The 27,021-nt window shown below is 38.1% G+C and overlaps 1 protein-coding gene and 2 long non-coding RNA genes across 4 annotated transcripts; all 3 read right to left on the bottom strand.

Moving 5' to 3' along the window:
• Positions 1-904: 904 nt before the first annotated feature.
• LOC149034596 (uncharacterized) lies at positions 905-2,855 on the bottom strand. Its single transcript, XR_016182845.1, has 2 exons — positions 2,457-2,855; positions 905-1,516 (listed from the first exon to the last, which is right to left on the bottom strand). It is a non-coding gene; the product is annotated as an uncharacterized LOC149034596 (long non-coding RNA).
• Positions 2,856-6,066: 3,211 nt separating this feature from the next.
• Positions 6,067-23,211, bottom strand: LOC113665795 (U4/U6.U5 tri-snRNP-associated protein 1). Its single transcript, XM_027181517.2, has 32 exons — positions 22,735-23,211; positions 22,521-22,581; positions 22,284-22,348; positions 21,864-21,937; positions 21,162-21,217; positions 20,610-20,721; positions 19,871-19,960; positions 19,326-19,385; positions 18,669-18,705; positions 17,931-17,989; positions 17,365-17,445; positions 17,148-17,220; positions 16,801-16,847; positions 16,640-16,666; positions 16,037-16,096; positions 15,888-15,944; positions 15,319-15,377; positions 15,012-15,109; positions 14,279-14,360; positions 13,822-13,867; positions 13,221-13,281; positions 13,037-13,099; positions 12,327-12,373; positions 12,123-12,221; positions 11,101-11,182; positions 10,917-11,007; positions 10,221-10,256; positions 9,695-9,748; positions 9,138-9,234; positions 8,730-8,819; positions 7,766-7,890; positions 6,067-6,300 (listed from the first exon to the last, which is right to left on the bottom strand). The coding sequence occupies exons 1-32, from the start codon at positions 23,000-23,002 to the stop codon at positions 6,276-6,278; spliced, it is 2,382 nt and encodes a 793-aa protein (XP_027037318.2). The 5' UTR covers positions 23,003-23,211; the 3' UTR covers positions 6,067-6,275.
• A 1,677-nt stretch (positions 23,212-24,888) lies between these two features.
• LOC149034595 (uncharacterized) lies at positions 24,889-26,508 on the bottom strand. 2 transcript variants are annotated; one of them, XR_016182843.1, is made up of 3 exons: positions 26,183-26,305; positions 25,815-25,887; positions 24,889-25,141 (listed from the first exon to the last, which is right to left on the bottom strand). It is a non-coding gene; the product is annotated as an uncharacterized LOC149034595 (long non-coding RNA). The 2 variants fall into 2 exon arrangements; XR_016182844.1 differs by lacking the exon at positions 25,815-25,887 and having other exon boundaries at positions 26,183-26,508.
• Between the last annotated feature and the right edge of the window lie 513 nt (positions 26,509-27,021).

Below are 27,021 nucleotides of genomic sequence, written 5' to 3'. Positions count from 1 at the left end.
GCCACGTCCGAGCAGAAATTTTTCAAATCCCGGTTCTTAACTCTGGACGTGTATAATTTCGCCGAAAGAGGGGCGTTATTTGGTAAGCGTTGTAAAAACATCGAAATAAGATACGAAGCTATCATGCGCCTAACCTCCAGCATTGTGAAAAGGCGTTTTCCGCTTTGATTGAATCTCTATCATTCCGAAGATCTCAGATAGATTCTCCTAACTGTTTGCCAAACATTTCTTTAAATGTTTAGTTCTGAGAATCTAGTGCGAAATCGAACAACACCCATTCATATTTTTCTTTCTTCTAATCGCTTTTCTGCCTGACAAGAAAGACCGAGAGATTCAACACCCTAACCTCCTGGGATGATAAGCATCTTAACTCTCCCTACAGTACCGCCTCTGAATCCAACAACAAGGTCATGAGAATTAACGAAGTGATCGCTAACTTACGAGGCTTTTGATGGATGAGTAAATTCTTCCTTTCAGTGCCATAGGAATAGTATAGAGAATGCGTATACTAATGTTACGGTGTAAAGGGTCAAGATCTGGTATGTTTCGAAGGAGATGACAGGCGATTACTAAGGAGTCTTATGAAGAATTCATTGGGGTATTTGAATGGCAAGATTTTAAAATGAAATAACACCCTTGCGTCTAGATATTCATTTTTTATTGCTATACCAGGTGCCTGCTCATAGGGGAGGGGGAAGGGGCGTGAAACAGAGGTAGGTATGTCTTTTTCAAACCGAATTATTAAGGATTTGTTCTCAGAAGACTCGAGCGAAATACAAATTTGGCGCCAGACCTCTCGCTCTCGCCGCAGTGCCTTGGAGAGCGTGCACACGAGCTTAAGATTACCAAGTCAAAATTGCTTCCTGCGACTTTCAATACCAAAAAAAGAGATTCTTGTACGGTGTAAGCATTTTCACATTTTAATTAAAATATTGGAATATATCTCTAAGAGAACGAGGCTGTCATAGCAAGACAAGGAATGCTTTTGTCACATTAAAAAACAGCCTACAGTAGTTCAAATTTACCAATATCGATTAAAAATAATATTCATGATTTATACAGCTAGTTAATGTTCTAGGGTAACTTGAAGATTCTGCAGTTTATGCTCAGCTTCATCAACAAGAAGCACATGAACACTCAGTCGCACTCTTCACTTTATGAAAATACTTGACGAAGCTGCCTGGATTACTCGTGTCTTGGCACCAGAGCCCTACATCGATGGTCGTGGTTTTGGTCGGTTCACAGCAAGTGCAGGATTCCACTTGCTCATAGTTGGATCCAGTTGGCGTCGAGAAAGACAAGCAGGTTCCTATACATGTATTGACAGTTACCATTCGCTCCTGACAGCCCACGACTCTGACAGGGAACGTGTAGCCTTTGCGCTCGCAGTGAACGCTGGCTAACGCCGCTTTCATTGGGTTTGCCAGTAAACTGGGCAGTAAGCACAGGGATACCAAGTACATGATGAGAAACAGCCTGCAATTGCTTGCCATTTGTAGCTTTGTAGTTTTAAAAGCTGAAAAATAAAAGAAACATAAATCTCTTAGCCAAATTGCTTGAAAGTTTGGTGCAGTGATTGGCCAGTGTTTGGTAAACTTCGTGGAAAACTTCACAGGTTCTTAACCTAAGTACTAATTTGTGCTTATGATTACAAGTTGAGAATACTTTCTTTTTTCTCGTAAAAGACTTTAATTACCTTTAAGAGAAAATAGACCTCGATCACTTGCACCGTCGCTTGCGTTTGCTTAGTTACGATATAGTTCAGTGTGTGTGGTCGATTAATTTTATTCAACGAAAACTCACGAGATCTCTTTGTTACAGCATTTGAAAAAAAAATTACATGAATTTCGCTAGCTATGGCATGGTAAATTGATGAGGAAAAATTTTAAGGGATATCATAATTAAGTTAAGCGGCAACTCAAGAGCACAATATGACCTCGGCGAGGCATCAATAAAAGCGGTTTTTTCCGTCTTTCTTTATGATGGAAAGACGGAAAGTATTTTCAGTACATAATATGATGTTTTGACTACAAGTACCAAATGGTTTGCCTTTGCCATCTCGGCCCCATGCCCTCTCCCTAGCTCTACAAATGGAGAACTGTTGATAACTCTATTTATCGTTGGACAACAACTGAAGTTTTGTAAGGCATTCTTGTCGGAGGGTTTTAGCGATCAGTTAGGCAATTTCTGCTCGGAGAAGATTATTTTGATAATATTCCAGGACACAATTTGGCAGTTCACATCTGTTCCCGTTTCGAATTAAAAAATCAAATTCGTATCTTTGGTATAATTCGGATGAAACAAATATTTGAATTGTTTATAAATTCAATTAACGTTCAGTTGATTTGAGACTTCCCAGCAAGAAAATCCACTCTACTACCCTATTCGTTTAGTTAGCAGTTAAATGAAAGAAGGGTTTTGGAAAAAATAAGCGAATAAAACGGTAATATACTCACATGGCTTGAAACTGTGGTAAATTCAAATTTCTGGTCGAAAATAGCCTTAATATTTTTGCACCAGGGCAGCTGATTCTTTGCGAGTTACAAAATGCCAAACGTGGAATGGTTTTCGGTCTGTCTGCTGTCCGAGTTAGCGAAGCTAAGGAAAACTTCCCTGGATCTCGTAGCTTCTATTCTGCGCGAAAATGCTCTGTGACCGTTGGATAATTCTAAATTTACCGGTTTGACACTTTCAGAATATCCAATTACAATCTGATGGCTTGTTTACGACGCGAGGTCGTGTTTCATCAATCTTTTACCTTTGCTGTGCAAATTGATACATCAATAACGCAATAAAAACAAGATTAAAGTGGAACAAATGAGCATCATGTAGCGAAGCAAGCATAGGATTTAAACATCAGCGAAGGAATATTTGCGTAAATTCACGCGCGCGAAAGCTCAAAGGCAATAACAGTAAACATTTTGCAGAGCTAACAGCAACCTCTTAAAACACGTGGATCGATGGTTCAAATTACGGGAAGACCAGTCTAGTCAGTAATTAATATGCACGCCACACTCTTTCAAGAAGTTATCGTTGTCTCACGAGCTTGTATATCTAAGCATAACGCTGTTGTGACATTGTAATTAATTTCCGGTGGATACATGGAATTTTTAGGGTGTAAGGACGAGGAGCAAGATTCGTGTGGTCTCAATTTTTAAAACAACTGTCCCTGATAGGAAGTTTGGACTGAAATTCGCTTCTGTTAATCCCCCGCCCCCTCCTTCCCAAAATATTTACACGGGAAGCCATAAAGCTTTGCATATTCACCTGGTCCTCTTTCCAGAAGGTCATTGGAGGCTCACGAGTTTGTACATCTAAATAAAATGATGCTGAGAAATTAGAATTGATTTCCGGTGCAAAACATGGGATTTTAAGCGTGTGAGCAGTAAGGAGCAAAAACTAAGTAAAGTCCACAATTTGTGATCTCAGTTTTTTTAAAAAATTGACGTCGACAGGAAGTTTTGACAGAAATTCGCTTTTTCGTATTTTCCGCCCCCTCTTCCCCTAATATTTACACGTGAAGTTATAGAGCTTTGCATATTCGCCTGATCTACGTTTACCAGCTTAGCTACATGACGTCAAAATTTCGGGATCAATTTTCAATTAATATGACGTCAAAAGCACTCCTGGATTATTGAAAGATATTTTATTGCAGTTGACTTAATGGTTTGCTTCAAAACCCGATTTTCAGATGCCTGAAAGAAAAAGATTTAGTGTCTACAATAAATTCGAACGAAAGAATTTTTTTTAAGGAATACGCGAGTTATCTTATATATACGTGCGTCATTAACTGATAACAATCTGGAAATAACTTGCCAGAGTCGACAAAATACCAGAGAAGTGAAAACAAACTAAAAGGGAACGGAAATGGTTAAGGACCGCAAACATGGAAACAGATTCTAAACGACGAACTTGCTAAACTTAATTGTAAGTTTTCTTATTGACAAATCATCGAGATCGTAATAGTGAATCTCCTTACTGTTTCCCATACAATCTCACGTTTTCAATTCAGATAATTTTGTATTCGATCAACTAAAAATCCCTTAATTTATATTTTTCCTCTATTTTCAACATTTCCCTGCTTGATATTGTAATGATATTGTATGGCAAAATTCTGACTTGAGATTTTAAGGGTTAAACATGCAATGAGTTAAAGATGAAAATAAACGAAGGCATACCTCACGACAAAGAACTAAGCAGAGAATTTCAACAAAAAATTAACAGAAATTGAGTAAGATCCCTAAAAAAGCTGTGACGGCGCCCAGACCACCTACGCAAAGCTTGGCTTACGTGTGATTTTACGCCGATAAGTAACCGCAGATCTTCACACGACTCGAAATAGAGGCGTGGACAAAAGTTCCCAGTAGGATAAGGGGGAGGGAGTCCTTTACTGGATCTTAAACTGGCATTTAAGTGCACCATAGTAAAGTGTGATTTGTCATAATCTCAATTAGCATAAATTAATATTTTTCCGGTACGTATCAGAGGACTGGAGGCAATTGGGAGGGGCACGGAGAGTTATGGGATCGTAGTTTGTAATTTGAAAGCGTTATCTACGGTCAGCCTTCGCTGTGTTAACTTTCGTTTTCGTTTAAATTTATTTAGTTTTTTTTTTCTGAAATATTGTCATTTTGACATGAGGTTTTACTAAAGCTGCATTCGCATACTTCCCCAAGTAACTATTATCTGCTTTTGTCCATCATGTTATTCTTAGGATATCCTTAAACCTCGAGGGTGGCACCACTGAGGTACACATTCCCCGTTTTCTCCATCAGCTGGTTTTTTAGGTGTTTTCGTGTCCAGCTTTGGTGCATTTAGTTTCTTTCAATCGTTATAAACTTCTGTAAGCATATTGGTGTTAAATGAACGGTACCGTGGCTTGGCTGGCCAACACACCCAGATATCAGCACTTTGCAATTTGTGTGCCCAGTTGAGTAGTGGCGGAAAAATAATTCTTCTTTCACAGCTGAGTCTGTCAGCGAACAAGGTAAGAGGCAGCCGTACAACATCGGGTGGGAGATGGGCGGTGTTCATGTCAAGTAGATCAATATTCCCCTCAACTCTTTAGACCTGGGCAATTATGCTGGGGAAAAGGCCTCTTCGTATCATGTGGCATTTGCCTGAACTTGTTTTTGTTGTTTGAAGATGACACTTGATGCTCCCTTGTGCCAAGCCCATGATAGAGACAGCAGAATATGCCTACTTCCGGTTGGAACAGGAACAAATGTCTAATCGTCGACGGATCTTTCAGGCTCACGGATACCAACCTTTCAGATATCGTTGCCGATGACTGTTTTAATGTAAAAAGAGAAGCTTAAAGATGGCGCCTCGGAATAAAAAGGAAAGACTTAATCAGATTTTTTTCAATGCAAAATTCGTGCGAAATTGGCCTGTACCTATCCACGCCCAAATTTTTAGGATTTCTATTTCTCTAACCTAACCAGGAAGTTTGCAATAAGGAATGGAAGGAAAAACGATGAAATTGGACGTTCACTTCATTTTTATCGAAAAGCTGAAACGATGAGACTTCCTAAATGCAAACAGGGAAGGGGTCGACTTCGTTCGTTAAGCTGGAATCACGAGCGAAATATTAATTTTGGAGCTTAGCGCAGGGCAGAGAGAACAAACATACCAGTGCTTTTCCGAAGAGGATGAAAAGAGAGTGATTCTGTTTATCATGAAAAAAGGAAGTCTAGTGTGAAGTCCGTGACCAAAGTTGCCGGTGTGTTTGAGCGTGTTGGGAAAGAGGTAGTACGACAGGACCCCCAAGTTCCAAAAACCTGAGTGACGCGAATCTTTTTCGGAGCTAGATATTGTATTTGCCGGTCCTTCTTGCCACGTGAATACGAACACACAGACGCACCAAGATAGTGCAATAATGGTTTTTGCCCCTCCCCCACATAAGGCATGTGGACATTTGTAACCGTCAACACCCCCCTTCCCTTCAAAATCTTATCTGTACCCTTGAAGGAGTAGAGACTGCAAGATCGGGATTGAAAGTGGCATTCGGATTTCTGAAAGTCGCAGCGCATCACTCATTATCGTATAGGCTTCAAAAAGACAACGGAAATTTAAGCAAACCTTTATTAGATCCTACGTTACTACAACAGTTCCGTTTCATCATGCTACATAATTGCCACTGATACCCACGTGATCTGCGTCTTTCTATGAAGATTGTGGCGAGTTCTAGCGTCTTTGAGTGTAATGCACGTGCAGACCACCATATTTCCTGTGGGTGATTACTAAAACTCTAAAAGATATTCTTGCGGTTATGCTTACTTCCGTTTGGAGATTGTGGTCCTGCAGGGAATTGCAAAAAAAGAAAAAAAAAAAGAAAAAAAAAAAAGAACAAACCGATTAAAACAAGGTTGTACATCACGGGTCGCACAACAGGTTCTGAGTAAGTTTAGCACGCAACAAAGTTTTTAAGCCGTCTGGAAAATTTCTCTTAAGCAAATTCACTAAGATAATACTAGACCAGCAGAGTTTGATACCGCAATATTTTTTCGCTGTTGCACAAATATGAATACGCCAGACCTTCCCATAAACCACTGCAGTTGCTAAATTGCCAGTCGACATAGTGGGGAAGCTTTCTTCGCCTGAGATAATCGCATTGTGGGCAATCTATCATGCTGTTATTGCTGATAATCGCGAGAGGTTTGCAGTTCGTTGGGCATACCACTACAGAATCAAAATTGCCATCTCAATCTACGTTGTGTTTTTTCAGGAAGAACAGCCTTTAGAGAGAGTCGAAAGACCGAGACTATTTCTTATAGCCAATGTAAGCCTTAGATTTCGAACACAATTGCAACCTTTTAACTGAAGAGAAATCTACTTTTCTAAGTGCATTTAGTTGAACGAAATGAATAACTACGTCGCCTGCGAAATGGCACGAAATTAATCGACATCAAAGACTCCTTCACGCGCCCTACTGTTCGTTTTCTTTGCTCCCTCAGCACATTGTGGGGCGGAAATTCCTCGATGCAGGTTTTCGTCGGGTTCTAAGATAAACTATTGAATCGTAATCACACCAAAAGCACCCACTGAGAGGGAAGGAGCTACCTACGAGTTGGGGAAGGTGACATCAGGGTCTTAAAAACGTAGAGAAAATTTGCGGCGATTGGTTACTGAATGATCAATTCAACTCAGCAATCTATGAGTTGCTCCAAAAATTCCATAAAAAAATCAACGCATGTGGAACATTTCTGCAAGTGAATTAGGTCGCCGGAGATATGACTGCCATAAATTGACTGATGATCATCTTTACAACTGGATAAATGCGCGGTGTGAAGAGGAAATACAAATAATGCGAGCCACAACGTGCCGCACTGCGTAACTCGTGACAAGGTTCTGTGCAGAGGAATTAGTTACACCCATTCTCTCAAAGCCTGGGTGGTCCCCATAGTTACGCCTACGCCTGCCTCACCCTAGTCTCCTTCTTACCCCCGGTTGTTTGAAGGGTGAATAACGCTGTGAACTGGATAAGTCTCTAACCGGTGGATAGTGTAGCAAGTTCCGTTAACACTTATCAGTTGGATAACGTTATCTGCCATTCCAACAACAAGGCCCTGTTCTTCTACCTTGCTAATACACTATTTAGATTTTTCTCTCGTGCTGCAGGCGATTTTGAACGTCGCAAAAAAAGACTAGCCGAAGCTCACTGAAATATTCGATTCTTCTTCTCCCTGCTGTGATTACATCACCGGAGCTTGCCCAACCATCTCCTCACTCTCCTCAATTGTGTTACAAATAAACTGTTACCCACCCGGTAGAGAAAGTTTGTCCTCCGCCACTTAGAATAACGAAAGGCGACTGAGCATTTTTCTGTTTCTCTATCAGAAGCGCTGCGGTGTTGAGTGGCGTGTCTCCAGAGTTCATCTTCTGAAGCGCCTGAAAACATGAACCGCAACAAGAAGCATTAGTGTTTCTGTCCAAAGATGAGAGTGTAAATTCTCATCAACGTTTCGCATATATTTCTTAAAAGACTGGTTCAGATAATTTGCTCAAGTATCACACGCGTCCAAGCTTCAAATATCTTAACGAGCCTGGAACTTAATCGGGGTCATTGGAAATTGTACATAAATGGAAGACTATTAACCTCGTAACCCCTAAGAGTGACTAGTATCTAATTTCTTCTTACAGTATCACCCCTGAATCAAACATTACAATCATGAGGAAAACGAAAATAATCAACGACTACAGAAGCTCTTGATTGTTGAACAAATTCTCCTTGTCAGCACCTTCGGAAATGTATAGAGAACAGTATGGAGAATATGCATACTGATGTTAGGGTGTAAAGGGTGAAATAACAGTTAGTTAGGGAAGATAAACATCAAAAAGCGAATAAGGACGAATCAAGTAAACATGATTAGTGATTTTACTATTGCGAACTCAATAGCCAACCTCTGCACCGTCGACCGTTCATTCCTCATAGTTTTAGCTCTGTGAATTTGACATTAAATCAAATAGTACCCTCTTTTTGATATTCTACTTTCTTCTCATCACTTGTCAGCTTGACATTGTATAGATATTATTGGGAGAAATTTCTTGTCGATCACCACTGGGAGCCAAAAGGTTTAGAGTGATTGAGAACAAAAAACACAAACTAATTGTACAAGGTAAATTTTCAAGGTGTACAATTTGAGACGTGGTTCTAACATTACATAGAGCGAAGAAATTAAGTTTAATCGCACAATTTTGGGGTGAAAACTAACTTTTCCTTAACTTACCATCTCATCCTGCTGTTTCTTCATCCTTTTCTCAGTCTTCATTTTCCCGGACGCTTTCCCGTGGAACTTGTGGGACATAAAACGGAAAGCCTAAAAGAACAAAGATAAGAAGAATCAGAACAACTTTCAAACGAACAACTGGGAGCTTTGGCAGTTAGAAGAGTCAACGGTTCCTACACACCACCACCACACCAGCAACAACAACAACAACAAAGACTGCAGCTACAACAACAAGCAGTAAAGACGTTGACCCTTTGATCCTCTAGAGTGACAAGCATCTAATTTCTCCTTACAACATCACTACTGAATCACACATTGAGGTCATGAGAACAAAGGAAACGATCATCAACTTCTGAAAAAAGCTCGGAAAAACGCGCTAAAGAACAAAGGGTTCAGAATAAATCTCACCTCTTTAGGTGTCAGAGGTCGGCCATTATCATCATAGTATTCCAGCTTTACGTCGGGTTTGTATTCTTGCTTATTCTTTGATGAACTACCACCATGTCTGGAGAAAGAAATGTATCGGTAAAAAGCCACTCGTGCGCTATCGACATACTTTTTATTTTATAGATACTGAGATTTACACTTTGAAGTACTATCGAGTACTATCGTTCGTGTCTCTGATTGGACAAACGATGTATTTTCACAGGCGTTCGCCGCCAATCTTTGAATTGAAATTTGAAAAAATCTCAGTTTGTATGAAATAAAAACATCATACCATGGAAAGTGTTTGAATGATTTTACTCACCAGTTGCGATGCATCAGAAAACTCACTCGTTTGCTGCGCTCGCTCGTTGGTATTTTTGATGCTTCGCAGCTCGTGAATAAAAATCGTTCGTGCGCACTTTCCATGGAATAATCACTATTTCTTATTACAAAATTCACACGATGCCAGTGGCGATGAATCTCTAAATTCTCACGGGTAACATTAGGGGAATAAAGAGAGAAGAGTGACGAGAATTCACCTGTCTCTATCGCGGTCTCGGTCTCGGTCTCGGTCGCGGTCTCTGTCAATATCCCTAAGAGAGAGTTTCTCCTTTACGTATTAGTATTCCATCAAAAGGTTTTCTATTTTTAACCCCGTATAGTGATTAGCATCTTATTTCTCCTTACATTGTCACCACTAAATCAAAGATGAAGGCCATGAGATTGCTCGACAAATTCTCCTTGTCAGTATTGTGGGATATACATGGGGAATAGTAAGGAGAATCTCCATACAGATCTTAGATGGCAAAACACCAGTGTAAGAAGAATATCAAGTAGGAGATATTGTTTGATTCAACACCACATTTCTCATGGCTTACATTGTAAGAAACGTAAGACAGAAATAATAAAAATGGTATTTTGCCAAAGTAGATTAAAAATAAAAACGTAACTAACGTAACAATTCAGAAAAATGATGCTAAGCCTTAGTAGAATTATATTCCATTACAACTACCTCAAGCTCGCCACATAAGACTGTAAAGGCGTAAAACAGGAAGAACTGTTTACCTTGAAGATCGACCTCCGCGTTCACGCTCCTCTTCGCTGCAACAAGCAGATCAATAAGAAAAAACGTCAATTACTTTTACTTCAATTAACAACATCAAAGAGCGCATCTCGACTGAATATGGTAAAATATAAACCAAACGCACCACAACGGCCGATCAGAGCTTAGAGAATTGTCACAAGCAGACAATAAAAACTCAAAGAAAAAACAAAGTACCTAACGCGCGGGAAAATGCGAGAGCATAAGTCCTGATTAGTTTGAGTTCTTACAACTGATTGGTTGAGAAACTAACGCGAGTTTTCTAGACCAATCATAGAGCGAGATAGAGAGATCCAAAGTAGTGATTAATTTAAGCTCTCAATTGAAAATATTGCAACAACAAGGCTGGAAACACAAAAAAAACGCATCTCCAACAACACCGTTCTAAACTAAAAGGCACTTTTGTTTAAAACGACATAAAACATCCTTATTGCTTCTAAACTTTGACAAATGCTGGACTTTTGTTCGACCCTTAAACCTTTTAAGAGTTATCAGTATCTAATTTCTCGTTACAGTAACACTGCTTAATCATTCATTAAATTGTTCAACAAATTCTCCTTGTCAGTACCAAAGGCAAAGTACAGAGAATAGTATGGAGAATATGGATACTGATGCTAGGGTGTAAAGGGCAAAGGATACATACAAACTTCTCTTCTTACCGCATTTTTTCTTCGTCCACAACACCAACAGAGGGGAGAAATGGCAAAGCTTTCCCTTCAATTTTTGCCTTCGAGTTTTGTTCCAGTAAACCTTAGCAAAATTAAGGAAGAGGAAATGGTAAAAACTCAACCAATTAAAATATAACAGCAAAATAAAACGTACAGCAAAAGGCATGTTATTTACCTTTCTTTGATGCAAGAAACAAAGCTGCGCCTACGCCTTTTCCAACCAAAGGTTCTGCGTCAAGAATGTTATTTTCCGTTTCCTATAGACAAAAGAAAAGTATAATTCTGTACGGCGCATTTCGAAGTTTCCGAATCAAAGTTAACTAAACAGCTAATCAAAGGAAAGGAAAATATCACTAGAAACTAATACTAAAACAACACGAAATGAAAAGAAGCAAACTGCTTAAACGCGGGAAAACGCGGGAAAACGCGGGAAAACGCGGGAAACTAAGTCGCGATTAGTTTTAGTTTCAATTCTGATTAGTTGAAAGGGTGGAGCGTGAGTTTTCAGGACCAATCATCATACATCGGCGATGTAAAGCAAAACTACAGAAATCCCGGATGACTTGAGAATTGTTTGAAAATTGCTGCACATATATACTGATAAATTTTAATTTGTCCGTAGCACATTCACCGGGTTGTAGTTTTAGTAGAGGACGAAGATATCCGAGAAAGGGCCACGGAGAAAGGACGAAAACTAAGGAATAACTCAACCCTCATGTAACATCCCGTTCCCGTTTCTCGAAATTCTTGGTAGTTACCCATCCCGAAAAAAAGCTCTCTTTAATTCCTTCCAAGCCCCAACACAAACATACTTGAAACACTGTTTATCGAAAACAGTTGAACTCGAACCGAGCGATCTGGAATCGAACAGACCGCTCTGCTCCTTTTATCAGTTACGACAAAGCTTTTCTTAAGGTTAATCATGACGCTGAAAATCCCCGAGGGCCCCCTGAAATTTAACAGCTCGAACATGCAACCATTTAAAAAGGCGGGAAATGTTATGTTCGGTGCGGTGCCACCAACGTCAACTGTGCTAAACGCTGGAAATCATTCCACTCATGAAAAGCGCGCGAAAAGACGAAGAACTTTCCGCACGGATTATACAGAAACCATAAACTAGTGGGAACTCTGAGAAACCAAACAAGAGGAAACAAATATATCTTGAAGACAACTTCAGCGAATTGCTCTTCTACAAACCTCTTCTCGTTCTTTTTTCCTCTTTTCTTCTTGTGTTTTCACCCATTCCCATCCTCCCTGCGGTTCAGCTTCTTCGTCTCTCTCGACATCCATTCGCCACTGCAAAGTAAAGAATCGTAAGCTCTTCTTCAATTAAACTCACGTTCTTTGAAGGAGACAACGCATGAGAAGAAACATTCACACGAATTTCTAAGCATTTCCCACCTCATTATCATCTTCCTCTTCCTCCTCCGCCTCTTCGCCAGGTGCACCTACAAAGGAATGAAACATTTTCACAATCCGTTTTAATCCACCCCGTACTTATCCAAAGTTTTTCGTTTTGGATTTATTTATCTCTTTTAAGTGTTTATCCACCTACGCAAACGAGCCTTAAGTGTTTATCTACCTTAGCAAACTAGCGTTTCTTTGAATTTAGAGTTTTTTTTTCTGCTTCACGCCAGATTATATTTTTAATAAGAATACAAATGCAGGACACAGTAAAGTAAAGAACGAAAATAAGACTACTTTTGTGTGACAATCTTCTAAAAAAAAACTGGTGGATACACTATGATAAGCTAAGATAACTCTGAATTCAAGGTATCATAGTTTACCTTGAATTTAGAGTTATCTTCCATTGAGTTTCGCAAGTAATCCGAGAATGGTTTGGTTTTGCTTTACTCCGCTCTGTGTTTGGGTTTGAAAACTCGCCCGCGTTTTCCCGTGCTTTTGTTAGTTTGGTTGTTTATACTCTAGTTCTCATTGGCTCTTCATGGTATCTTCCTTTCTTCTGATTGGCCACTGTGATCACTTTGGATTTGGTTAGACGACACTCGATCGAAATGCGCTCTAGGAAAACCACCGCAATCCCTGATTTCTTTCGACCCTCAATCGAAAGTTACTCTTACATCGTACAAAATGAGATAATATTTACTTACTCAAAGTGGGTATCTCCCCGAGTGTTCGACAGAACTCAGAAGTCGAGTTCAAAATGATGGAATCTGAAATCGAGAAACAAAATCTGAGAAATTCTTTTCCACTGCAAACTACTGTCCGAAGACATCTGAAACATGAAGCTCCTCGCAAAATGACCGTGTCCGCATTTGAGGAATTTGAACTCACCTTTATTGTCTATGTCTTCCTCTTTTTCTTTTTTAATCACAGTGGCTAGAGCCTCGACAACCTGGCACGAAAACAAGATCGGACTCCATTAAATATCAAACGATTCAACTGCGACACTCACAAACCGTGTTAATATAATTGGTAGAAGGGGTCTCATCTGATCTATGTACGGAACCTCGACAACCTGATGAGAATAAAAGATTACGTACCACCCGGTGTATAATAAATAATTCCATTTTGAAATTTATAAACCGTCCACATAGAATCAATGAGGGGAGGAAGGAGAGGGAGAGAGAAGGCGGTGCAAAGATTTCCCATCCCATAGGTTCCATCTGTGTATGCACCATCTTTAAGACTTTTTTCGACATTTTTCGCGGGACTTTTCCTTTCGGTTCATGATGACATTTTTAGTGCTTTTCTTCATGCGTAACCATAAATTTGGGCTGTGCTTCATTTGTACGTCATTCTGGGCGGAACGTATTTTAGATCCTTAAAGATTGCGGTTATTTTTTTACTGTGAACACTTTGTAATGTATGTTATACCCTGAATGTGTCCTATTCACAGTCAACGCTGGACGTTGGTTGTCCTGGAGAAACTCACCTTTTCTGCGCCGATCGTCGATTTCTTCTGTTTTAGTCGACGTGACCTTAAGTGAAGAAAGAAAATATTTTTAATTCAAGACCACTTTCCTTTAGATTAACTATGAAACCGAAAGTTCCCAGTAGGCCTACTAACAGTTCAGGAACTTGGCCATGCAAACAGTAAAAAGGCGGGAAAAATTATGTCAAGCGCGGTGCCATCAAGGTCAACGCTACAAAGCGCAGGAAATCGTGCCGCCCGTAAAAAGCGCGGGAAAAAAGAGGAACTCTCCGCACATATTGTACGACAAGTATCAGCAAGCTATGAATTTCTTTGTTATTCACACATGGGAATTTGTTGTTAAATCAAAATAACATCTTCTAACTGTTCTCTTGGTCTATTCTCATCTGCTGTTTGCTGGATACCGCGCTGAAACTACACGACGACGTTATAAGGAGTTAAATATTTGCATTTATACCTCTCTAATGCCAGTTGTAACTCTAACTGGGCCTCGTCATCTTCGACTATAGCACCATTGTCTGTATCAGCCATAGGAACTGCTACACGCAAAGAATAATAGAAAATGATTCATGCGGGAATGAATTAAGAGGGTAAGTTTCTCATAAAATTATGCTGCGTCAGTGGTGGGTAGTTTTTAAAGGAAGCTGGCCATCGTACAGAGTCTGTTACAGCTGACGTTTCGCGCTTTAGCCCCTAGTCAACTTCGTCATTCTTTCTGACAAAGTGCTGGCGCGTGAAACGCCAGCTCTAGAAACTCTTTACGGTGATCAATTTACAGTATCAACTAAGTTGTTCAAATGTTTTGAGGAAAACTCCAATGCGAAGTTTTCCTTAAGGTGATTCTCTGAAACTAGAACTTGCCTTAGATTTGCGATGACATTTCTCACGCCTTTGTAGCATTTCAAGGAAATGACAAAACGTTATAAACAGTGGGGGGGGGGGGGGAAGAGAGGGTGTCATCGTACTCGTTTACGAGAAAATCATGATGTTCATTACTGGCGATCCTACGACTGTAATAAAAAAGCCGTTTTGTCAACGTGCGCAGGGCACTCGTACAAAAGAATAACTGTAAGACCTTCCGCCAGGACGGGTTCGAATGTCCTATTCAATTTCTTGAAAACAAATGCTATAATCGTCTTGGCTGCGGCGAAATTTCAATGAAATGGTATAAGAGAAAATTTCCAACAGACCATCGTCTTCGGGCTCCAAAGGATCAAGTTCCATCATGTCGCCTGTTTCTTCTCTCTCCTCCATCTTAGGTGTATTCTTCAGTATGGACTTCACACTCCTGTTTGGAAGTTAGGAAAGAAAATGACCAAAAAAGTGGTTAGTTAAAAGCGCGGCAAAACTCGTAACCAATAAAAATTTGTCAAAAACTTTTCCCTCCATAAGTCCCTAGCTACGGCCTTTACGACCATAATATTAAGGTAAAATTTCGTATCTTCGACGCTAGAATAAATAAAAAACTAACTTAACGCCAAAATTTGAAAACGGTACCGTGATCCACGATCAATGTGTAAATCTGTTTGTCCTGGTAATGCCTCAAGGTCATCTGCCTATGACCCAAACAAATACACAAACACAGTTAACCAACAACATACTATGCATTCTAAAAAACAAAGTGGTAACCAAATTGACGGCAAAACCAGAGCCATCTTGTATTACAAATTACACTCAATTTTCTGAGGTTCAAGACGTACTTTCTCCTTTTAAGAAAAAGAAGAAACAAATTCCGACACCACAACCTTCAACTACATATTTGACGAAGTATTCAGGTGAATGTGAAAGTGAGCTTCGTAGTAATGAACACTACTCGAGCAGTAGTGAAAACAAGTCTTGAAAAAAATGTAGGCCTGTATGGGATTTAAACGAAAGAGCTTTGCGATACCAGTGCAGTGCTCGACCTGCTGAGCTTACAGTCATTGGTTCAAATCCCGTACAAGCCTGAATTTTTTGCTTAAACAGTGCTCATTACGGCGAAGATCTTTTTCATATTCACTTCTTTATACGCAGTTCATATATATGATTTTCATATATTCCCAGTCATTTGAAGTATTCTCATTTACCTTGAGTGTTTCTCTCTTTTTAATCTTTCTTCTCTTCTTTGGTTTCTTAAATTTGACCTTTCAAGTACAGATGGAGTCAATAAGTTAGAGAATGACAAGCTATTAGCTCAAAGACAAGTGGAAAGAAAGTTATGTAAACGACCTTCTACCATTTCTTCCTGGGTATAGTACTCTGCAACAGGTCGAGGCTGCGCCATTTCTAGCGACACCTGCGAACAAATTGAAACAAACAAAATTGAATTCTACATTCGTGGAAAACGTTAAAGCTATTTACAGCAACAATCATCAAGCAACATTACGCAGAAGATAGCATATAAAAGCATACTACTTGCAACATAGCTATAAGAATTATACTGATTCATAATCATTTAAGACTCGTTCAGTACATAAACAAGACCTTGACAAACTTTAACCCTCCAACTCCTTAAAGTTATTAACATGTCACTTCTCCCTAAAATATCCATACATTTTCCCTTAAGCAGGTAATGAGAAAACTCAAACTTATCAGGTGGAAGTTGTTATCATGATCTAACACCAAATTCTTGTAACTAATTTAAAAGTAATTGTGTAGCAGCTTGAGGGGAGAATTAACAGTCACATCTTGGGAGTTAAAGGGTTACAGGAACATGGAAGCAACTTCCAAGGTCTTTTCACAGCGTTATTTGAGTAAATAGCTGGTGAGATCATGTCGTACTAACAAGACACTTTAAAACAGACGTAACAAATTTTTCAAATTGAACTTGTATACCCACCATCTGGGCTTTAAGTTTTGCTTGTATCTGTTTTAATAAAAAAAAATATATTAATATATTTTGCTTTGTGACTTTCCATCATTTAGAAATGCAAGTAATATTCTACACACAAAATTTGCAGTTATGTAAAAATTGTTGGTAAAATTAATCAGAAAATGTACCTTTTTAACTTCATCTTCCTTAGTTGAGTCATAAGTTCCTCCTGAACCTGACAAAACAGTTTGTTTAAAACCTTTACTAAGAAATATATCACCATCTGTCAGAGCAAGTCTAAAAGGAAGAATCCCAAGCATTTGGGTATTGGAGAGAGTAAGGGATATTCACCCAGTCTCTTGTCATACGCCTAAATATCTTCTATTAAAACAATTTTCATTAAATGTCAAAGTAATCCAGGATTCTTTTGTTCCAGAAAACTTGCACCATTTTTTAGCCAATCAACTTGGTTGCCCACGTTTTCCCTATTGTCCATATCACCACAGACACATACATGAAAACGTCACATTCTTACCAAGGACAAACGATTTCTTTTCCTCTCCGTCAATTTCTTCATCATATTTCTCTAAAAGTCCATGCTGTTTGACCTTGAAAATCATGATGGCAAGGAAATGAAGATTAACAAACTCATTACACTATTCTTTAATGTACATGCAAATAAGCTCCCATTGATGCAAGTGCTCAGGGTGACAACTTCACAAAGCTCAGATGACACAACATCATAAACTTACCTTGCCATATTCATCAATTTCTGGCTCATCATACGGTTTGTAATCTGGTTTTCTTTTCCGAAGTTCAACATTTTTATCTGCCTAAGAGAGAAGAGAAAAGTTGGGTGAATTCCATCCAATTAATCTTTTAATGAATTTTTTTTCATTGTTTAAAATTAGCTGAAAGTCAACTATCATAAATTTAAATTATTATCTTTTTGTTGGCATTGCAGTGCATTTGGCAGGCTAAAATGAAGATTTAGGTGGGCTAAAATGTATTTCATTATACAGACCAGTTTGTCGTCATTTTTTTTTTTTCAGTTTCTATTTTCTTAATACCCTTCATAGTGCTGATGATTTATAGTAACACAGTTTATGTTCTTGGTTTTAAATATGTTGAGGCCCCTCTCACAACTCAATTGAACCCTTGCCTAACAGCTTAGCTACGATAACTCTGAGGCACACTCAAAACATATTGATACCCACGAACATAAACCCTATTGGATTATGATTTGTTGGTTGGCTTCAAAGTGATCTATTTGCTGAGATGAGTTTGATGTGAATCAATCACATTAAAAGGAACATACCTTTTCTCTGTCCACAATATTTACATTTACCAAAGTTTGCTCATCTTCATCAAGGACACCTGAAATGCACAAAATTAAAGTAGATCAAGATAAATACTCAGCAGTTTCAATAAGAGCAGGTTACTAGTGGTCAACTGTAAGACCTCCTCCTGCTGTCTGGTAGACCTCTCACTGTCATCTGTTAGACCTTCTACTGCTACCTGTAAGATCTCCTACTGCCATCTGTAAGACCTCCTTCCACTGTCTGCTTTCACTGCTGTCTGTCAAGCCTACCAGCAGGCTCTTATGTTTTGTCTTGCAGAACAGCTGGCTAGCGCACCATCAGCAGCCACTTATGGTAAAAGTTATTGAAACCCCTTGAATATTGTATAACTGCTGCATAACTAAACAAATTTCTTCTTCAAGTGCAGTGACTCATACACCAACAATCATCTGCAAACTGGCAAGTTTATGGTCACTTCTGTTATTTAGAAGGAAGTGTGTAAACAGATTATCTAACAGTATCTAACAATACATTATTCATTGAGAATAAACAAAGAACTGATTTTAGAGAGACTGTGGTCCTTTGTCAGTTGAGGGTATCACAGATAATGACAATGTAAATTGGCCTCAATAAAGAGTTTCTAAAGCTGGCATTTCAAGCATTAGATCATGACTCTGAGATTCTGGCTCAAGTAAACCTACAAAGAGAGAATCCAACACTCAGAAATAATCTAATATCAAGAATGGTCCACTTACCAGCATCTTTTAAGGTCATAATCACAGTAGAACCCTCCTGAAAAAAAGGTGAAGTTTAAGGTAAGTCCTGTGAAAGAAAATCCACTCTGAGATTTGTGACAATACTGATGTAATGATAATATTATCCACATGGGCACTTATTCAAAATTTTGGCTAAAAAGAGGGTTGCTTTATTGGAAGGAGGGCATCTATTTCAGTGGGTGGTGATTATTCTCTTATACTGGTAAAGCTTAAAGAGATAAAGCTTAACAAAGTGGCAATAACAAATGGTTTTTCCTTGTATCCCTATATGTAATTATATGAAACTGTGAGGTACAAAGGTAGGTGCTTATTCAAGGGGGGGCACTTGTTTGACATTTTCAAAGACAACAAAAGTTGCACAAGCCTTAGTGTAACTTGTAGTCTTTGAAAAATTACAAGTACTTATTTGCATGAGAAATCATGTTAATAATTATTGTTAATAATTTCAATGAAAAAAAGCAACACAGAAAGTCAAGATAGACAAAATTTTAACAGCGCACCAGCCATTTGTAATTTGCACTTGTGTTACAACTTCCCATTCATATTACAAGAAAAATGCACTTGTTTTCAGCCAATCAGCTGCAAGTAATTTTTTCATTTATATTATTACAAATTAAATATTTGGCTTGAACAAACCGTAAAATGTTCTTGTGAATGTTCAACTTTTATGCCTCTAAGGTCCTGGCTTGAGTATGTCTACAAAAAGAGAATGCCATACTCAGAAATTTCTGAAAAAAAAATGCTTGATTTATAAAATAGTGTAGTGGACACTTTAATTTTTTAATTTTTTTATCAATGGAATAACAAATCATTAGTATTCTATAACTTTTTTTGAAACAATTTTGAACAGAGAAAAGTTTTGAAAGTTTGTCAATAAAGAGAGGAAAATGGGAATCCATGATAATACCCTGTGTTCAACTCCTGAAAGTGATTAACATGTTCCTTCTCACTAATATCACTCTGTACTTTATCCTCCACTCAGGTAGTGCAAATACTCAAACTTATCAGGTAGAAGTTGTTACCTTGATCTAAAACCAAATTCTTGTAATTACACACAATTTTCAAGAAATTGTGTAGCAGCTAGAGGGGAGAATTAACAACCAGATCGTGGAAGTTGGACGGTTAAAAAAAATCAAATTTTCCATTTCTATAGAAACTTTGGGCAGAGACTGACTACATACTGGTTTCTTTGATTTTGACAGAGATCGAAATTCTTCCTCCATCAAATCACTTATCCCAAATTCTTCATCCATTTCTTCCAGCAATTGTGCCTGTTGAAAACCAAAATTTACACAGTCAAATACATTAAAAAGTTTGTGATTGCAATTTAGTAACAGGTCCTCTGTGAAATTCCAATATTTCATAGAATCATACTGCATCTATGTCCCTCGAAGCAACTTCATTTCTTGTAGCCTGCCAGCAGGTCTCCACTTTCAGCACTTCAGCACAATTGTTTTTTTTCCACAGGAAAGAACAAGGCCTTCAGCATTACAAGCCAGCTAGCACATATGATCAGATACCAGCTGCCCCCCCTCTCTCCCCCACTTCCCGTAAGTGGAAATATAGGTATTGCAACATTTACATTTACATTTAGTTACATTTCTTGAAGCCTAGAAGAAAATGCTATGTGTAAACTTTTTCACATGTTCACATACATGTAGCCCCTTGCAACATGAAATTGTTTTGTTGTCCAATACCACAGCATCATTTTTGAGTTATACAATGTTCTGTTATTTAAGTTACCTAAATTATAGTTAAGCCCATTTCAGAGAAGCATTGAACATAGCTTTATAAAGCAGTGATTGAGGGCATGGCTATGGAAAATTTCTTAATGGCTACACAGCAAACTGGGAAAAAATTTTTAACAAATTCTGGGCAAATTAAAAAAAACAATTGTATAATCACTGGAATAAAACTAACCCTTTTCTCAGCCAAAACCTTTTCATTCTCTTTTTTCCTACTCTTTAAAACCCATGACATGGCACTGTCATCATCATCATCACTGTCGGCAGTACCCAAGCTTTTCACTTTTCTATTCCAAACAGAAGAAAGAAGTAGTTTATAGAAGCAGTGCTTGAGAAGTATCTAAAAATCGTTCCTTATGACCTCTCCATTTAATAAAACTATTATTAACTAAAATCACATTTGACAATTATAGATAATCATTCATCCTAGAGTTGGGACCTTAACTTTGAGAGCCCATGCTATGGTTAATCCTTTTGAGTGATTTGCATCTGATTTCTCCTTAAAATATCACCCTTGAGTCAAACATTGAAGTCATGAGAAAAAAGGAAATGATTGCTAACTGAAGACACTCTTGATTGTAAAATAAATTCTCCTTGTAAGCACCTTGGGAAAGGTAGATAGAACATTATGGAGAATATGCATACTGATGCTAGGGTGTAAAACATTAAAGGAAGTGATACGGGAGTCCAGAATAAATCTACTTGGCAAGATATATTCATGACTTACCCTAGTTTTTTGTTAATTCTTCTCTTTTCCTTCATTTCTTCCAGTTTCCTTTTAAACTAAAGAAGTTCCATAATCTTAGTTTTCATCTGTTACTTATGTAAGTCTTATCAAATAAGCATTTTTGTCTTTCTCTTCCAGAAGTTATCAACATGTAATTTCCCGTCACAATTCCAATAAGTTATTTTGTAAACAGGTTGAGAGAACAGATGAGCTTATCAGCTTGAGGGGTGCTATTGTGATACAACACCAAATTCTCTAGTCTAATTTACATGAAATATATAGCAGTCAGTAGGGAGAATTATCAGATGGATCTTGGGAGTTAAATGTTAAATACTTTTCTGGGTTTCTAACAGCTAGTCAATTGCCTATGTGCAAAATCAACTACATTGGTTTTTTTTACTATCAATTTCTCCAGTAATTAAAATAAGTGGTATTGGTTTGAGAAAAAAAATTCAAGTAGTTCTGAAGAATTTCATGTTTTTTTTTTTTTTCAAGAAGTAACATGATCAAAAAAGCCTGAGGTCCTTTGTCATCACTGAAGACAGATTAAATTTTCTAATTGTCTTTAATTCGATTTGTAAATTAACTACTTCTTTATAAATGATTGTTAACATTCAGTTAATCAATAATGTTTCATAAATAATATGCTAAAAAATTATGTATAATTATGTTATGCTACAAAAAAATTCATGTGGAGCACACCTTTTCAGTTTCTTTCTGGTCAGCCATGTTGATTGCTGGCACATGAACATCCTCTTTCTTAGAAGTTGCATTTTCTGTCCAGAAAAATTATCGCAATAAGACAACTGTCACTCTTTTACCACTAAAATAAATGCTTGGGCTGAGGTAAAAGTTTTATGTCATTGCACAATAGTTCAAGACCTTCTATGCTTCCTGTTTTTGGCAATGCATTTCTTTATGCTTTAGTCGTGTTACATGTGTTGTGTTACATACATTAATAGGTAACACAGCAATGTACATAGCACTGTGACATTGATGCGTTCCAAGGGAGATGAGTTTGAGAGGGTTCAAATGTGCATTAAAAAATAGTCTTTTGGTGATGAGCAGTGTAGTTTGCAAACCAACAAGTGTTTAATGGTTACTGTTCCACGCCATCCTTACCCTCTTGTGTTCCAGATGAGTCAGTACCTTCAAGAGGCTTTAGTCCAAGTTTGATTCTCAGTTTACTAAAGGTAAAGCAATAGTAAATAATATAAATATTACGGAATTAAAATATAACGGATAAAAACAATGTTTATTGTAAAAAGGTTTGGATAAATTTCTTTTTACAAGCAAGCAATTTTTTATGTGGAAAAATGACTATAAGTAAACATGAAACTATAACTACAATGCACATACTTAGTCTCCTCAATGCTTAAAGAAATGTCTCCTCCCTCTTGCTTGGGCTGCGCGTCGCTGCCTGTGAGAGAATGTCAAGGCTTCAGTTCATTAGCAAGGGCAAACAACATATTCAGATTTATTTGGCATTCTAAACTTTTCTCTCTATTTTCAAAACAGTAACATACATATCCATCTTCATCAAACACATGCAAAAGTCATCGATGCCACTCACTTCGATCCTCGCGAGTCGATTCTTCTATGGCGTACTCATAGAGGTCATCATGCTCTTCTCTCTTGGACTTTTTCTTCTCAATTCTTTCTGTTTCTTCATCCGATCCATGAGCTCGCTTCTCTCGATGCCGTTCATCATGCCTTCTTTTATCTCTGTCCCCGTCCTTCTCGCGCTCCTTGTCTCTATCGCGGTGTTTTCGGTCTTTCTCTCTTCTTCTTTCGCGATCTCTGTCCTTATCCTTTTCCTTATGCTTTTTAGACGAACCCATTATGTCATAAGCAGACGTAAATGAAGTTATATGACTTTGGTTAATTTGTGATACGCTTTTCCTACGATCACAACTTGGCAGCCATGATGGACATTAGTAACCAGGCCTTAGAGTTAAGCAGCCTGGCCTTCAGCTGTGTTTCCCAGGACTGGATGGCCAACCCAAACGGAAAGGCTTTCGTTGCGTTTGTGACAATGTTTTTCAGTTTTTAAAAACTGAAGAGGGAAGATAAAAAAAGGGTTTGAGAAAATTCGAAAATATTCCCTTTGCGCTTTTCCAAACTATTATGCCATGTATGGTGTATGCTTCAGACTATAGGTAGACCCTTTTTTAAGCACAGTTCGTTGTCCGAGCAAATAGAGATCCACTAAAAAAAAAATAACTACAGGCGTCGCAAATTGCACTGAGAAAGAGGTCCGAGGGATCGCGAGCGGTGTGAGCGGTGTACGAAGATTTCTAACCCCCAGACCCTCACGCAGCTTGTTCCAGACCTCAAACGGTAACTGTTTTTAACATGGCCGCCAACCAGCAGAGGGGCATTTTGTTGCGCATGTCCGGTAAATTTTAGTTTGATACGAGAAACCGCTGGTATGCGCCTGCGTCGGTTTCCTTTTCGAGAATCACGAAAGAAAAGAAGCAGTAAAATACGTCGGAAAAAACAATGGTTCGAGTATTTGAGACAACCTTTCTTCTCATTTTTTCTTCTGTAACGTAGATGGAAGCGGCAAATCCTTGAAATTATTGTGTGATGTGTGGAAGGAAGTTATTTTCAGAATGCAAAAGATTGTTCGAGTCTTGTCTCGTGATTGTCTGGGCGATCGATGAAGATGATGTTATTTTTGAAGGATGCAAGTGGCCTGTCGAAGAGTACAAAAGAATTGGATAGTATACTTTTATCGTGTCATTGCTATCTCAAGTTATCGGTGATCATTTGAAGTACTCGCCTTTCTGTAAGCGTTTTTTAGAGCTTCAACTGTACTGCTAGTGCAGTGTACCTCCAATTTTGGCAAAAATGTAAAGTTTACAGAGGTTTGTGTTTTGTTTCAAAAGTTTTTTTTTGACATGAATCACAACCGGCAGGGCCGATTACCAAAATAAAAAAGGTCAATGTCGAGTAAAGAAAAGTAAGACAATGCTAATGCTAGAGATATGGTAGCTCCATCTGGTTAGAAATGGAGGAATAATTATAGATTTTATCAGAGTAAGATAAAGTCTTTTCAATCATTAGTCTCGGAAATATCATCAGATATGATTGATGATGTGGGGAAATTGTGAAAGAAAACAAGTACTACTTTGGGCTTCCAGTTGTAAGATGAATAGTTAAATAAATCAATTATTACCCAGTGAAAATCACTATCATTTATCATTTCAACTGCACAAAAAATCATATACACTCTTTGCAACCTTATTCTCCAACCTATTAAATTACAAGAGTTGTGTGACAATTTGATGGTCTGAAGACTCTTACACATGCTAAACAACAAAGAACCAGTAAGGCTGATATTTAACAGTGAGGGTAAAAAAAAAAAAAAAGCCTTTTCTTTTCAGGAATAAAACTTAGTGAGGTCAGATTAAACTAATGTGAAGAGGTTTGTTGATCTCTTTATGAAAATTGATGCTTTACATCTATCAGATTTTAGAGAAATGAGACCTAAGTCAAAAGGGGACTTTGATATTGCATATTCTGCAGTAATGGGCATCAGCTTGGATGCCTATTTGCAGAAATTAATAGTTTTCAAGCCAGGGGTTTGGCTGTGCTAATTTTAAGGCAGAAAATCATAAATCAGTCGCTTAAGAAATTTTTAGCTCTGCCTGGAAGCTCAAACACTGTTATGGAACAGGACAATATTTCACCTGATCACTCCTCATATTGTTTTCCCATGAAATTTGGACAAAACTTTCAAAAAACTTTATTGGTAATTTTATAGTTGCAAAAAAAGGTATAGACACAAGTTGCATATAGCATAAGCTAGTTGAGGCAAGTTGTGTGGAGAGAACAAAAGATTGATAATTTATACCAGTAGTAAGCTTCTGGTACTAATGACATTCTCTTGAATGCCAGCTTGCCACAGCAAATGTCACACCTATCCTTTCTGTCAATAGTACTGACCATATGTAGTGGGGTCACTTCACATCTCCCTAAACAGCAGAGAACACAATAGTTAATTCCAATCATCAGTCTCAATTAAGAAATAAAAATTGAAGGATCAAGACTTATCTGGCAAAGAGAAATACAAGTCAAACTGGTTTGAAGACATTTTAACCCGAAATTCGTTTTCAAATATGACAGAAATACTGTAGTTCACATTCTAAAGAAAGAGAGTTCCAGCCCCTTGAGTAATTATTCATTTATTGTATCGCTCACCTCATGTTTTAAGAACCAGAGAAAGTAAGATAATTTTAATCTGCGAGTTTTATAGTACACTTCGACTCAAAATTCATTTCGTATGGCAGAAGTATTCTACTGAAATAAACAAGACAGAATGAAGCTGACGCCATCCGTTTCGAATAACACATGAACATGAAGAAAACGGCACCAGTTTAAACTCATGAGACAAAGCCCACGGATTTTTTTGAGGTAAATGAACTGGTTAGACCGAAGGCTAAATAAATAAACAATGAACTGACAGTGGTGAGAGATTTGGGGGCCATGTGATAAAACAAGTTCTACCGAAGTTTATCCTCTAGTTAGCCCTTCAAGCCCAAAAGGGCAATCAGAAAAATTCTCACCAAAACACAGCAAAAAAATTAGATAAAACCGCAGATGATCGAGGCAAGACTATAAACGTTGTTAAGACGCATGCCTACGTACCAAGTACAACAGACTTGGAGAGCAAAATGGCCAAAGACAGTTGTGAGCCATGACTTTGAAAATCCACCTCAACCTCCCAAAAACGAATTCGCCGAAGGTTATAGAAAGAGCAACTCAATCCTGAAGCTGGAACATTTTTTTAAGCCTTGTGTCCAATGGGACAACAAAGAGAAAGAAGATAAGATGTTATTTGAAGTGATTTGAAGCTTGGGGGCCACCTCGAACTTAACGTAATTTTATTTCAAAGTTGAAGTAAAATAAGATCAAATTGTAAACTACCTTCTATTATCGTAACGAATATCTCACGATCGCCTCCACACATCACTTCGTGATTTATAGAAGTAAGACATCAACATCTTAAGACTAACCTTCAAGGTTTGTAGTCTCATGTGCACATCTTGATCGTCAGCAAATCAAATCTCAAACTTCAAGTTTTCGACTTTTTTTCGCGTTTTGTTCGCACTTTGATCATCAAAATATCCTCATCCGAAGAGCCAGCAAACTCCACAAGTATCCACAGAGTTAGAAATGGTAGTAAACTTGTCATACTCTTCCATCCCTCTCCAAAAAATATCACAGAAAGGTGTCGATCGCTCAGTTGAAAACCCGCAAAAGCGCGCTGAAAATATCAAAATGGCGCCGAACGCGCCGAACAAATTTTCTTGGCGCATGCGCAACAAAATGCCCCTCTGCTGGCCGCCAGGAAACAAAGTGCTCAACACGAGCCGAGGTAAGATCATCTTTTATTCTAATTAATCGATATCCTTATTCGATTTGAGAGCTCCTTGAGATCAATGGCCTGATAACAAAGGATGCAAAAAATTCAGCTGAAGTGATATTTAAAGTTTGGTTGCATCTTCACGCTAAAGCTTGAAATTTTCAAGAAAAAGCTGAGCACAGATCTTTGCAGATTTACTGGCCAACACGTCATTACAGACATAATCGGTTTCTACATAATCTGTATTCCATTTGTGTCCTTATCTTACAGTGTCAGTATTGTTGCTCGAGACCTAATAACGAGTACGTGGGTTTCGCCGAAAGTGTCTTCTCCTTTTTCAAGTTCATTCATATAAAAATTCCATGTACGAAAAAAGAGATTAGAGTCCAAACTCCGTAGAAAATATGCATTGAACTTGTTAAATGAGCCACAAAATTAGGCTAAAACAAAACCTCCGAAACTTCTTAAAATTCCAAAGGAATAACAAAT

Source organism: Pocillopora damicornis, chromosome 14 (assembly GCF_964200805.1).
Source record: "Pocillopora damicornis chromosome 14, jaPocDami1.2, whole genome shotgun sequence".
Taxonomy (NCBI): Eukaryota; Metazoa; Cnidaria; class Anthozoa; order Scleractinia; family Pocilloporidae; genus Pocillopora; species Pocillopora damicornis.
This window is presented reverse-complemented; position numbering and strand designations above follow the sequence as displayed.

Bases quoted from the DNA above. Each gene is read 5' to 3' on its own strand.
- LOC113665795 (XM_027181517.2), bottom strand. From the start codon at position 23,002: ATGGGTTCGTCTAAAAAGCATAAGGAAAAGGATAAGGACAGAGATCGC. The intron at 15,945-16,036 runs GTAGAAGGTCGT...TGTACTTGAAAG, and splicing joins ACTATACCCAGGAAGAAATG to GTCAAATTTAAGAAACCAAA. The intron at 13,868-14,278 runs GTATAAATGCAA...TCTTCACTTAAG, and splicing joins TTACAACTGGCATTAGAGAG to GTCACGTCGACTAAAACAGA.